The sequence below is a fragment of the Erpetoichthys calabaricus genome, chromosome 1 (genome assembly GCF_900747795.2).
Source record: "Erpetoichthys calabaricus chromosome 1, fErpCal1.3, whole genome shotgun sequence".
Lineage (NCBI taxonomy): Eukaryota > Metazoa > Chordata > Cladistia > Polypteriformes > Polypteridae > Erpetoichthys > Erpetoichthys calabaricus.
The window spans coordinates 70437607-70451344 of NC_041394.2; the positions used below are offsets into that span (position 1 = coordinate 70437607).

Genomic DNA, 13738 nt, shown 5'->3' on the forward strand with positions numbered 1-13738 from the left:
GAAACAGCAGAGGCAGACATGATCTGAAAGAAAAGAAATAAGTGTGTAAGTAGAAAAATAGATTTTGCTTATTCACTATGTAGAGCAGCGCACAACCTCTGACCACAATGCCTTGTGTGTAAATGAATAGCCTATACAAATCCACGCTACAGTAATTGCGCTAATATAAGCGGTAGAGAAACAACCTGACGTGATAGAAGAAAACTAACTGCACTTTCAGAATCAGCATACCTATTTTAGTGTAAATAAGCTTAAAAACTGAAGTCAACAAAAAAATTGTTAAAAATTGTTCCCCAGTGGATGCATTTTTTAAAGAATAAGCTGTCTCAATGAATAAAGCTGTTCATCTTTTACGTTATGGTGAATTTTTTTCTGGTAGCAACATTCTTCACTTCCTTGAGCAGAATTTTCTGTGACAAATTAATTTACGCCATGATTGTAAAAAGTAACCAAAGTTGAAAAATCCTGAACTTACCTTTCAATGCAAATTGTCAAAAAAGTGGTTTATAAGTGGACAATCATAACAACTTGGGTAATCACTCTGATTTTACAAATCCATAAGTGCTCACTGAAGACTGAGTGTCACATTAGTTTACATGATGTTTTTTTTTGCAAACCTAAGTGGAAATTGTCAAAAAAACAGAAGGCATGAAAAATAGTTCAAGAGCAGGAGCTGAGATTTTCATTTTAGAAATGCAACTTCATAATATTAATTTACATTTATTTTCTTGGCAGAAGCTTTTATCCAAAGTAACTTGCAAAAGAGGTAAACATAATCATGTAACATTAGGTTAGGGCCTGTTTAGTAAAACAGGTAACAAAAGTTGATTGCCACAAGTGAAAAGATTTAATAATTAATAATTTACAATAATAGATTAACAATTGATAAATTGATAATTGCTAGTGTGATTTGGCTGTTTAGGATTTACTCAGTGAGGGCACACAAAAGAGAAATCTGATTTTTTCAGAAGAGCTGCAAACATGGAGAGTTCTGCAAGATGAAACGTTACTTGCAATCAGATGTGTTTACATTATTGTGCCTCAGAGAGCCATTCAGGAGAATTATGGGTCTGCCATAAGACCTGAACACCTCGTCAGAGAAAATATGGTGGATGGAAGAGGTTTGGGATCAGAAGGAAAACAAGAATGTAAGTTAGAAAACAAACAAGAAAGCACAAACAGTTAAATAAAGATAAGAAAACACAAAAGTAAGGGCAGTAGTAGTACTAGTACTAGAACTAGCAGTAGCTGTAGTAGTAACAGTAATAGTCCTAGTAGTATTGTCACATGAAGACAGTGCAGTAATTTTTTACTTACATGTCCAAACAACATGAAACACAGTGTCATGATAAAGAAGAATGTATTCAAATGCGTCACATCATTTCACTTAAGAGAAAACAGAAATCAGTAAATGTGATAATTTCACTGAACCAGAGGAGTGAAGGTTTTAGCAGAACATTTTAAATAATGTTTTCAGTAATAAAAACATACAAATTTTGACATTTTACTTGAGTGATGCAGTAAGATGGAAAAAGGAAGAGAGTTGAATAATATACAGTTTTAGAGAGGTGGAATTTGAATCGGTATATTAGTCCAGAAAGAGAAAAAAAGTAGTATCTTAGAAAAGCAAGGACAGGAACCTCTATGTGGGAAGCAAGCTTCTTAGCACAACACATTAAATATTATGAATATGTACATTGTACAACACTATGAGGCATAATCTGGGAAATGAAGATCTGAAAAAAAAATCATGATACTGAAGCCTCTGGAAATACAAAAAATTTAGGGTTTTACTGTTTTTGCTCAGATTTTCTGCTGATTTGAATTATTTGCTCTGTTTTCTGGATTTTGAATATTAGATTAGGTATTGGGACTTGTCTGTTTTGGACTGCCTTTTGCGCAAATCAATTTCACTCTTTTGTGCAGTTCAAGGTAGAATGCTTTAATACTAATGATAATTTGACTCCTCCTTCACAGGTGAAATGTTTATCCCCTACTATACTGGTCAGGTCATCGACATTCTAGGGTCCAAATATAAGCAAGACACCTTCATCATAGCTATTATGCTAATGGCTCTGTTTTCTTTAGGAAGGTAAGTTATCAAATAAGAACTCTGAACTATAGTCTCCACTCAGATGGGAATTTAGAAATTGAATTGGAATTCCAGAGTAAAAAGCCATCATCTAAAATTTGCAAGACATTTTTATAGTACTATGGTGTTTGACCGTGTTAGCCATTATGGATGTAATGAGAAGTCAAGCAAAATTATACCTTTCATTGGCTAACTAAAAAGATTACAATATGCAAGCTTTCGAGGCAACTCCGGCCCCTTCTTCAGGCAAGATGTAAATGAAAATGTATTTTTCCAGGGCAGTTATTGTCACATATATAGAATACTGTGAAATTCATAATGCATGTGCTAATCAGCTTGCAAAACATTGCCACTTTCTGGAGTAATTATTAGTGAATAGCTTTTAGCATTCATTGAGATGGATTTTGTTTTATTGCATTAACAGCAATGTGTGAGTGCCTTCATAAGTACCCTAGTTTCTTTATACACTGGTATTACCATTCAGGTGAATGCAATAAGATATATGTTGTACAGGCCTCTGCTTTGTTCAGTCTGCCACATTAAAGAGTCCAGTATCAGAAAAAAATTGTCACAGTTGCTCAATGTCCACCTCTTTGTGTCAGAAAAAAGAGAAATCCTCATAGAAGCATGCTGACTTTAAGGTTATTACTTTGAAGGCAGCCTCCAAACTGTTACATGTGATGTGGCCAGTTATTGGGAAGGCCTTCATCTATGGCAATGAGAAAACACACAAAATGACAGTAAATGGAAAACGCAACAAAATTATAAACAACCGTGCTAAAATGTTACATAAATAATGATAAAAAATGCACAAATAAATAAAAAAAGTAGAAAATTAAATTCAACATGTGCCAAACCCTTAAAATTATGACATCTAACAAAGATGTTGTTGTGCAAGATGTGATAAGTACTGCTGAAAGTAAAGAAGTGTACTTTAAGATGAAAAAAGACCAGGAGATGAAACACAAAAGGGGCAGCTTTGTTATGTTCAGTAAAACAGGTTTGTAACCAAAAGGGCAAAAACATTAATGTTAAAAGTAAAAAGTAAACAAATACCACATTGGAAAAGGTCAAAGTAACAGGTTTTTAATTGTAATTTAGAAAGATTGTTAGATTTTCTCTAAGAAGCAGTTTTTTAGACTTTTATCATTTTGTGTAACCTGGTATTTTATAAAATGGTTATCATCTCTCATTTTCTAACCCACTTTGTCTTGAACAGGGTCACAGGGTTGATGTAACCTATCCTAGCCAACATAGGGTTCAAGGCAAGGACAAACCTTTGGCAGGGAGCCATCCCATTGGAGGCAAACACACAAACTCACAATAAATACACACTAGGGCAAATTTTTTATCACCAGTTTACCTAACCTGCATGTCTTTTGACTGTGGAAGGAAACGGGAGCACCTAGACAATACCCACACAGACACAGGGAGAACATGCAAACTCCACACAAGGAGGACCCAAGAAGCAATCCCTGGTCTCCTTACTACAAAGCAGCAGCTGTACTACTGCACCACTGTGCCGCACTAAGATGATTGTTGTATAATACATTTTCTATTGTTACATCTAATGATTCATCCATCTATTCTCAAACCCACTTATTCAGAACAGAGTTATGGGGAAGCTGGAACCTGTTCCAGCAAGCAACAGATGCAAGGCAGGAACAATCCTTGGACAAAGCACCAGCAAATCACAGGGTGAACACATACATACTGTATACGCACATCAGGGCTAATTTAGCTTAACCAGTCCAGCTAATCTGCATGTCTTTGGACTGTGGAAGGAAACCATAGCAACCAAGGAAATCCATGCGGACATGGGGAGAATATGCAATCTTCACACTTGCAGCACTTGAGACCTGAACCTTTTTCCGAGACAGCAGCTCCCTCACTGTGCCCTGGTGCCATCACATCTAATGAAGAACTGTGCATTCTCTGTCATTTTATAGGTTGTACGTACTGTACCATACCATGTTTTAAGCCTGTTCAATCCTGCGCAGGGTCGCAGGGAGCAGAAGACCATCCCAGCAAGCAAAGAGCATATAGAAGGAACAATCCCCCTAACGGTACCAGTACATCGCTGAAGAACATGCGTGCACACAACACACACCCACTAGAGCCAATTTAGGGTCTGCAATCCACCTAACATGCATGTGTTTGGACTGTGGGAGGAAATCGTAGCACCAGGGGGGGGAAAACATGCAGAACCCTGATCTTACTACAAGGCAGCAGAGCTACCAGTGTGCCTCCATGTCCCCCAGGTTGTACATTTTTAAACAAAATTCAAAAAGTTCAGGAAGCATTTTTCTTCTATAATAAAATGGAATTTTAATTATGAGCTTATATGGGAGTTTAGCTAATTTAATCTAATCTAATGCAGATAAAGAAATGGCTGCCATGAATTCACATGCTGAATCAACATGTAGGTGTCATTGTAGTTCCACAAAATGGCATAGTTAATGGCATCACCAATAAAAGTGGTAATATAAACAAAAAATGTATAAAAATATATATGGTATATTTATTATTTTTTAAATACTGAGATAATGTAACCTAATGAACTATAAGGATAAGATTAAATGGTACTTGTTTCTTAGGAAATGTTATGGACAACATACAGCAAAAGTAAAAGCCGAAATTTATACAGTATTATATGTAATAATATAGAATACTATGGCCGTATACATTTCAGGTTTCCTCCTTTTAAAATAATATATTCCATTTAGCTCTCTTTCAGCTGGTTTACGTGGTGGTCTGTTCATGTGCACACTTTCCCGCCTCAATAACAGGGTGAGGAACATGCTGTTTAAGTCACTGGTACAGCAGGAAATTGGCTTTTTTGAATCCACTAAGACAGGTAAGAAAGTGAAAATAAATGCACAGCTTTTATTTTAATGAAAGGATTAAAGTAAATATTTTCTTATTTAATTATTCTTTTCTTATTTAATTAGTATGTAACATGGTAGTGTGTTTTCAGTGAAGATCTTTATTCTAACAATTCAAATCAAATCACTTAAGGTGGAGATATCCAAATAGGGTCAAATGATAAAAAAAAATTGTTGTGTTAGATGTCAATGAACTTGAATTAGGTGTGCGGTACACTGTTTTAAGTAACAATAACATATCTTGTTGGTGAAATTAAGTTTTTGTTGCTGTTGTTATTGTTATTGTTGTTTCTGGCACAGTAACCACTGTGTATTGCTCCTTAAAGGAGATGCCTATAGATTAGGCCTACAGTGGTTATTATGGCTATAATCTGTTTTGGAAAAGTAATTTTTAAAGTTAAATAAAACTGATATTGACAGATGAATTATATTATGCCTTTGATTCATTGATGCATTATATATATCTATCAGTGCCAACTGCTGTGTAAAAATTTGTTTATCTTGTGAATATTTGTTTGACTAGCAAGATACAAAACATGAGTTTGATCAGCGTATCTAAAAGCAAGAAAGGATCCCACAAAAAAAACCTCCTTGATGGAGGAGGTGGTGTAGCAACCTTGACATTAGGATTGATGGAGGAGTCCTCTGAGAATACCTTCAAGAGTCAGAGCTTGTAGATCTCTGAAAGTAAATCTGCACTGCTTCTCCAGTACAAACTGTAAATAATACAGCAATATTTCTCAGATACAATACAAGTTGAGGAAGGGACATTGGCAGGGAGACAAGGTGAGGCTATCAGAATGGCATATGATCTGTGGCTGGTTTTCCCTTTTAAGAAGACAGGCATCCATCTATTTGAGAAACTCTGCCCTTTAGGCACTGTAGAGGTACAGAAGTGTGAAGGCCTTGCTGGGAACAGCTTAAATCTGGCACCCAGTGCTATCCTTAACCCAAGGAGATGATTCTTTGGTGAGAAAGTGACGTAAGCAGGGGATTTAAAGCTGGCTTGATTCAAAGAGCTAAAGAAAGTGAGTGTAAAGTTGAGTGAAAACTGGGGCTTTGCTGGTACAAGCCAATCTGTTAGAGAGATACGGGTTCCAGCTGATTTAGAAAGACTCAGTGGGGTATAAAACTCTTGCTTTTTCCTTGTCACAATCAGTCATATATAAAAAATTAATTATATATTATATTCACTGGATCACCAATGTTACGTTTGCCGTAAACAAAGAAAATGGCTTTAGACAGAAATGTTATCTACACCTACACAATACACACGTAAGTAATTCGGATTGAGTTAAAACAAGAAGTACACACCAAAATTAGGGTGTGAAACAGAAATAATCCTGTCATTTTACTTGAATTTATGACTGAGCAGACAAGATAGATAAAAGTTAGCCATAGGATGTTTGAGAGTCAACAGAATGTGCAATCAGTAGAATTTCAAGATCAAATTGAAGCTTGGGTTTAATGGTTGGCCAGCTGTACAAGCAGAATCAAGGCACTTCTGTTTGGCTGGTGGTCATTCAGCTGCAGAGACAAAATAGAAGCGCAATCACCTAGTGATTTTAGTCAACAAGACATACACAAAAAGTTGTTTGATTTCCAGATGTGTGGCTTAATGTGAACAGGACATGTGCTATTTAGAGTGTAACAGCTGACTCACAGTCTTTGAGTGGAAAGCTCTGATTCATTAGAAATGGACAATGACCCAGGAGCAAAAATGTCACCTTGTAGTGAAATATGACCAGATTAACCAGATTGAACATCTGTCACTCAGAAGGAGTGTTAAAGAAACTTGACAACACAATTACGTAGTAATGGCATACATTAACTAGCACAACATAAAGGACACCTCTACCAGATTTCTGAATGGATCTTCAAAGTGTTACTTTATTTTAAAACCAAAAAAAATTAGAAGGTTTACTCTTTCTTGGAAATTATAAGATACATGTTTTATAGTAGCATATGTTGGCTTTGTGATGTGATAAAGTCACATAAGTATAAAACAAAGGATCAAAATTAAACAAAACTCAAAAATAAAAAAAAAAATCAAAATAAATAACAATGGCAGATTTTCAAAAGCAACACCTAGATTAGATCCCATAAAATTTTTATAGTCTTGTTTTGTCATGTCTTCCGAATTTATCTGTGCCATGCTTGTGCTTTATTGTTTGGAAACAAATTCACTGCTTTTGAGATATCTGGACTTTCTGGCTTTATTATCTTTTTGCTTTAATTTGAAAAGAAATAGTGCTTTTGCAATATTAATGATAATCTAAACCAAATGTTGCTTTGTTTTGTTCTTTATCTTCCTTAGGGGACCTAACGTCTCGGTTATCAACAGACACAACGCTGATGAGCCAGTCTGTAGCAATGAATGTCAATATCTTCCTACGTAGTGTAATAAAATCTTTTGGGGTGCTCTCCCTTATGGTCAAACTTTCATGGCAGTTGACCCTTATTACTTTCATTGAAACTCCTCTGATTGGGATTATTCAAAAAATTTATAATACGTACTTTGAGGTAAGAACAGTTATGGAAGAGCTCATACAAAGGAAAAAGTAGTGTTTTTCTTTGAAGTATTGTGACTTTAGAAAGTGTCACCCCCTCATTAATTATCTATCATTTTGCAGTGTTGCAAACTCAAATTAAAAGATTTTTAAATGTTTTTTTCCACACCTGTACTTATCAGTTCTGAATAAAACTAGAATGTTAAAATGAAGTATTTAGATATATTCAGAATTGTAAAGCAAAAATAAAAATCAGAAAATTCTAAAAATTCCGTACTTAACTAGTATTTATGATCTATGTTTTAACAAACCTAATCAATCTTTAATATTCCAGAGAGTTCACACTGAATACTTTAACAAGCAACTCCTGTCTTCATTTGGAATTCACCTATGTTTAGTTATGTGATTACATTATGAATATCACTGACTTGGTGAGGCCACACAGCTAATAAGACAGATTAGATCAGTCCTGCTATCATGGAGGCTAAGGAGCTGCATGTTGAGTGAAGTCATTAGGAGGGAAAAACAATAGGGAAAGTCATAAAAAGATTGGGAAAGCACTGTGGACTTCATCGTAACAGCAGAAAAAAAATACCAGAACAACCCAGACACTTACAAGATCAGGTGTACAACTTCAACTAGACAAGACAGACACTTGTCAGGGAAGTGACCAGGATGCAAACTGTATTAAACTGAAGTTGTTTAGCCAAGTTAAGTTATACCTGTAGTGTGTTAGAAACCATTTGATGTAAACTAAAACCTGTTGTAAGACTGTTTGTGGTATAATGAGACTAAAGTTGAACTGCTTGACCTCAAAGCAAAGTAAACATTTTGGTATAAACAAAATACAATTCAGTGCCCAGGTAATACAAGCTCTGCCATCAAGCACGTGGAGGCAGCATCATGTTCTTGTGTTACTTTTCACCAGGAGGAATTGGAAAGCTTGTTGGATGGAGCCAAATATAAGAAAATCCTTGAGTAGAACATATTTCAATTTGCCTGAGACCTTAGGACTTAGGACTTAGGTCGACTTTATTATTCCAGACTGAAATTTGTTCCTGTCTCTGGGGAAGATTAAAAAAAGGAAGGTTAGTGTTTTGGAATTGCCCTGCCAGAGTCCAGATTTAAATCCCAGAGAATCTGTTCTGTGATCTGAAAATTTGTGCCCACCTGTGCTTTCCATCTAATTTGGCAGTTTGAGAAAATATGCATTAAGGAATAACCAAAACTTCCAAAATTTAAATATGCAAAGTTCATGAAGACTCACAGCTGTAATTGCTGCTAGAGGGCTATGTGTCAGGTATTGACTCTAGGAGGTGTGGAGGGAAGGATACTTTTGTAAATGTGAAACACAAGTATTGTATTCTGTAGTAACGGATGTACTAGCATCAAAAATTTATTGTCATAGTATATAGTCTAAATCAGCATTTCCTAACCTTTGTGCTGTCACAATCCATTTTTTCACATGCCAGTGTGTTCTTGACCCATCAGGGTCCGTGAATGTAGTGCTATCATCTGAGCGGATAGAGTGGGGTCCCCACACTCATCAAAGATTTAGGAGAATCAAGCGCAACCATCAATGCTTTTCCTCCATAATTAGAGCAGGGGTTGGGAAATTCATCCAGGATCAGACACAATCCACCTGTGATTCTGCTGCTATGAAATAAGTTCAATAATTGGACTAGTTGGGGCTCACAGGTGAGGAAATGCTGGTCTAGATAATACAACGAAATTCTAAATGCCATGATTTATAAATATATTGAATTTATCGTTAGTGAAGGAAGAATAATTTCAGTATATTAATATTTGCAAGTATATTGGGAATAAAATTGGAAAAAATTTCAGAGTGAATAATGTCTATACAAAGAAACCCAAAATATTACATTCTCGCACCTTGTTGTAACAACATTATCAACTAATACCATTATTATTATCTTATTAAATGATCTTACAAATATTTAGAATGGAATAAAGTGGTGTTTTTTAAGTGGTTAGGAATGAAATGTTCGAAGCAAAACCTGATTAAGTTCTTGAAGGTTCTTAAGAATGATTTGTAAAAGTATCTATTATTTATGGTATATTACTGTAAAGTAATTAATTCATACAAAAATTTATACAATTTAATTTTTTCTCCCTACAACCTGCAGGCTTTGGCAAAAAAGGTACAGGATTCAATTGCACTAGCAAATGACACAGCAGGTGAAGTAGTTTCTGGTATTAAGACAGTTCGGAGCTTCTCAGCTGAAGACAGAGAGGCAGAAAGATATGAAAAGAATCTTCAGGATATTCACAACCTGAAAACTAAGCGTGATACAATTCGAGCAGCATACCTGCTAATTCGAAGAGTAAGTGTGGATGATAAAATCAGATTGGATAAAGTGTATGTAATTTTAACTGCCATAGTAACTCGTAGTTTTATAAGTATAAGTCATGAAAGGTTATGCTGCTTGTGATGCCTCATCTGAAATACTATGTGTAGATTTGGTCTTCATAATAAAATAAATACTGTACCTAGGTGTCCTAGAGAAAGTCCAAAGAAGGGTCACTTTATTTTTTTCTAGTACTGCTGGGAATGTGGTATGTGGAAGTACTAGAAAAGTCTTAATATGTTAAGATATTAATATAGACAGATTTTTAAAATTCTAAAGTGAGTACATAATCCCAGGACCTTGTTCGTGAATGATGGAAGAATGGAATGTGAGATAGACAAGCAGGTTGGAGAGGCGGCAGCTGTTGTGAGGGAGCTGCACCAGTGTGTAGTAGAGAAGCAGGGGGAATATCCAATGACAAAACTCTAGGATTACTGGTCCATCTACATCTCTGTCCTCGCCTGTTGTCATAAACTATGGGACAGGAATGACAGAAAGAGTGAAATCATGAGTACAAACGGCAAAAATTAGGTTTCTTCACAGGGCTGCTTGGCTGACACTCCATGATAGAGTTAGAAGCTCAGCAATTAAGAGAGCCTCAAAGTAGATGCCGCTCTTCCAGATTGAAAGGAGCCGGTTGAGGTGATTTGGGCATGTCCTTAGAATGGCCCCCTGCAGGCATCCCCTTGGATCTTCTTTGGGCACATCCCACTGAGCAGAAATCCTGTAGCAGAGCCAGGACATGGATTACAGGTATATTTCTGTCTTGGAAGTACTTTGGAACTCCCCAGGAAGTGCTGAAATCCATAGCTGGAATCAGGGAAGTCTGTGTTGATATTGTTGGCCTGTTGCCACTTTGACCCTCGCCAGAAAAACTTGTTTCAGATGATGAAAGAGATGAAATGAGAATAAGTTATAATAATGTCAGCTATTTCTTTAAAATTAAAACTAGTTAAGGGTGCATTTTGCACAAATACCATGTCTTCTTCCAAAGCAAGATGAGAATAAACTGAACCCATTTCCAAATGGTGTCATTTACTGCATCACTTTTGGATATCTTCCTAAATCAATTTGATTTGATTAGATTAGAGATCTTTATTATCACATATAGTACACTGTAAGAGCATAGTGAAATTCTTGTGCCACAGTTGCAGTGATGTTTAAATAAACACAGTAAATAAATAGAGTAGCAGAAGATAAATAAATGAATAAATTAATAAACAGCATAAATAACTTAATACAGTAAATAAGATAAGAGTTAAAAGAAAAGTAACATGCAGTAGCCTACAATTACACATAAACCAGCAAGTGGGTACAACCTGCAGGGCAGGTAGGATTAAGATACTAGGAGTTCAGTGACCTTTTGGTCTGTGAAAAACACTGTTGCTGAAGAAGGTAGAGTGAGTGGTGAGGCTCCAGTAATGCTTCAGAGAAGGGTGAAGTGAAAATGGGATGAGCTGGATGGCTGTTTCAGAGATGATGGATTCAGCTGTCCTCAGACATCTAGTTGAGTAGATGGTATGAAGCTTTGAAAGGTCAGCCCCAATGATGTTAGAAGATGTACGGACAGTCCTTTGGAGGAGTTTGTGATTTTGGCAAGTCAGGTACCAAACCACACTGTGATGCATCCGGTCAGGGTACTTTCAGTAGTTCAGCATTAAAATTTCTCTAGTGTTTTGTTTCCCAGCTCAAAGCTTTCTAGCTTCCTCAGGATCCTTTTTGAGTATGCAGGTTCTGTTGACTGACCATGAAAGGCAGATGGTGATCTGGACAGCTTGGAACCTAAAGCTGCTAACTGTCTGTACAGGGGAGCCATTAATGTGAAGTGGAGTGTGACTGACTTTGTTCTTTGTGAGGTCAACAATGGCCTCTTTTGTTTTGTCAAAATTCAGACAGAGGTTGTTGTTGTAGCACCATAAAGTCAGTTCTTTTATCTCCCTCCATAGTCGCTGATGAGGCTAGTCACAGTTCTATTGTCTGCAAACTTGATGATTCTGTGGCCCTGATTCTCTGCTACACAGTCATAGGTGAATACTGTAGATTATACAGTTGTGGCCTGAGGTATCAGCCTTGTGGAATACGAATGTTGGAGGGCAGCATGGATGAGTTACTTTTGCCAGTCCTCACTTACTTCGGTGTATTTATCAGGAAGTCAAACATCCAGCCACAGATAGTACTGCTCAGACCAAGGTTTTTAAGCATTAGCACCAGGCTAGAGGACACAAAGTTGTTGAAGGCAGTGCTATATTCAATGAATAGTATCCTGACATAAGTGATTTTCCTTTTCTTATGTCCCAGAGCAGGTGTTCAGGATGAGGGAGATGGCATTATTGACAGATCTGTTACAGTGATTTGCAAACTATAGCAGATCCAGGGTAGCAGGGATGTTGTAGTTAATGTGGAACGTGACCAGTTTTCTCCTGGTACTTCACCACCACGGAGGTTAACTCAATTAACAATAGACATTCTGACAGGAAACAGCAGATTTCTTTGGCCTTCACAATTGTGGTTGTCTAAAAACACTGCAGCTCTGTACGTAAAGACAGGGACAAGTTGAAGATGTCAGTGTACACCCATGACAGCTGAATGGCAGATGCCTTCAGTACGTCAGATAGAATGCCGTCTTGGCTGGCGGCTTTGTTAAGTTTAACCTGTTTAAAGGTTCTGTTCTATTCGGCTCCACTTGTGAGTAGCACTGGAAACATAGCGACTCTCACCAAGTCTGACCTGCAAGGTTTAAAATGAGCAAAGAAGTCATTATTATTTTTCTGTTTTGAGCAGAAAATGAAATGAAAAGCTCTACTGGACTAAACTGGCTGATTTTTTGTCAAAATATTTAATACAGTTACTCTTTGCATTGTCCTCAAGATAACCTAACTTAATGATTTGTAATGTGGCATTTTACAATACAGGTTTGAAATTAAATGGTTAAGTGGATCTACATTTTATAATGCACCATAAATTGAAAACATAAAAGATCATAAATTTAAAAGTAGCCGATGTGAAAAAATAGGTCTAATATGGATAGCAATGTGTAGTTTAGTAAAATATGTTTTGACAACAAAATATTGAACTGTTTTTAAAGCCTAGTATAAAAACATATTTAGCATTTTTTATTGCATAGCAATTTCATTATGTTTCAGTTACATACCTAAATTTGGTAACAGGGACTACTAAGGGGGTACTAAGGGATTTGGAAATTGTAGAGGGAGAAGTGCTGCTCAGATTAAATAAGCTGAAATCAAACAAATCACCAGGACCAGATAATATTTACCCTCGAGTTCTTAAGGAGGCTAGCGAATACATATATAAACCATTGACCTATATTTTTAGGAAGTCACTGCACACTGGAGAGATTCTGAAGGACTGGAAAATGGCAAATATCATTCCATTATATAAAAAGGGTAACAGGGCAGATCCAAGCAACTATAGGCCAGTAAGCTTAACATGAATCACAGGAAAATTAATGGAAGGAATTATTAAGGATAAGATTGAGCAACACCTGGCAAGGACAGGAGTTATTAGGAACAGTCAGCATGGGTTCAGAAGATGGAGGTCGTGTTTTACTAACATGCTGGAATTCTATGAGGAGGCAACAAAAGGATACGATCAAAGTGGAGCATATGATATTATTTATCTGGACTTTCAGAAAGCATTTGATAAGGTGCCACATGAGAGGTTGGGCATCAAATTAAAAGAAGTGGGAGTTCAGGGTGATGTTTTTAGATGGGTGCAGAATTGGCTCAGACACAGGAAGCAGAGGGTGATGGTGCGAGGAACCTCAGCAGAACTGGCTGATGTTAAGAGTGTCAGTGCTAGGGCTGCTGCTATTTTTAATATATATATAAATGATTTACATAGGAATATAAGTAACAGGCTGGT

General features: G+C 36.5%; 1 protein-coding gene across 2 annotated transcripts in view; it reads left to right on the forward strand.

Moving 5' to 3' along the window:
* The window catches only part of tap2a (transporter associated with antigen processing, subunit type a), a 44300-nt gene that overhangs the window by 12070 nt on the left and 18492 nt on the right, over positions 1–13738 (forward strand). For both annotated transcript variants that reach the window (XM_028801432.2, XM_051932964.1), the window contains exons 3-6: positions 1978–2092; positions 4819–4949; positions 7295–7500; positions 9635–9832. In XM_028801432.2, coding sequence (XP_028657265.2) covers positions 1978–2092; positions 4819–4949; positions 7295–7500; positions 9635–9832 — 650 coding nt within the window. The remainder of the gene's footprint in view (positions 1–1977; positions 2093–4818; positions 4950–7294; positions 7501–9634; positions 9833–13738) is intronic.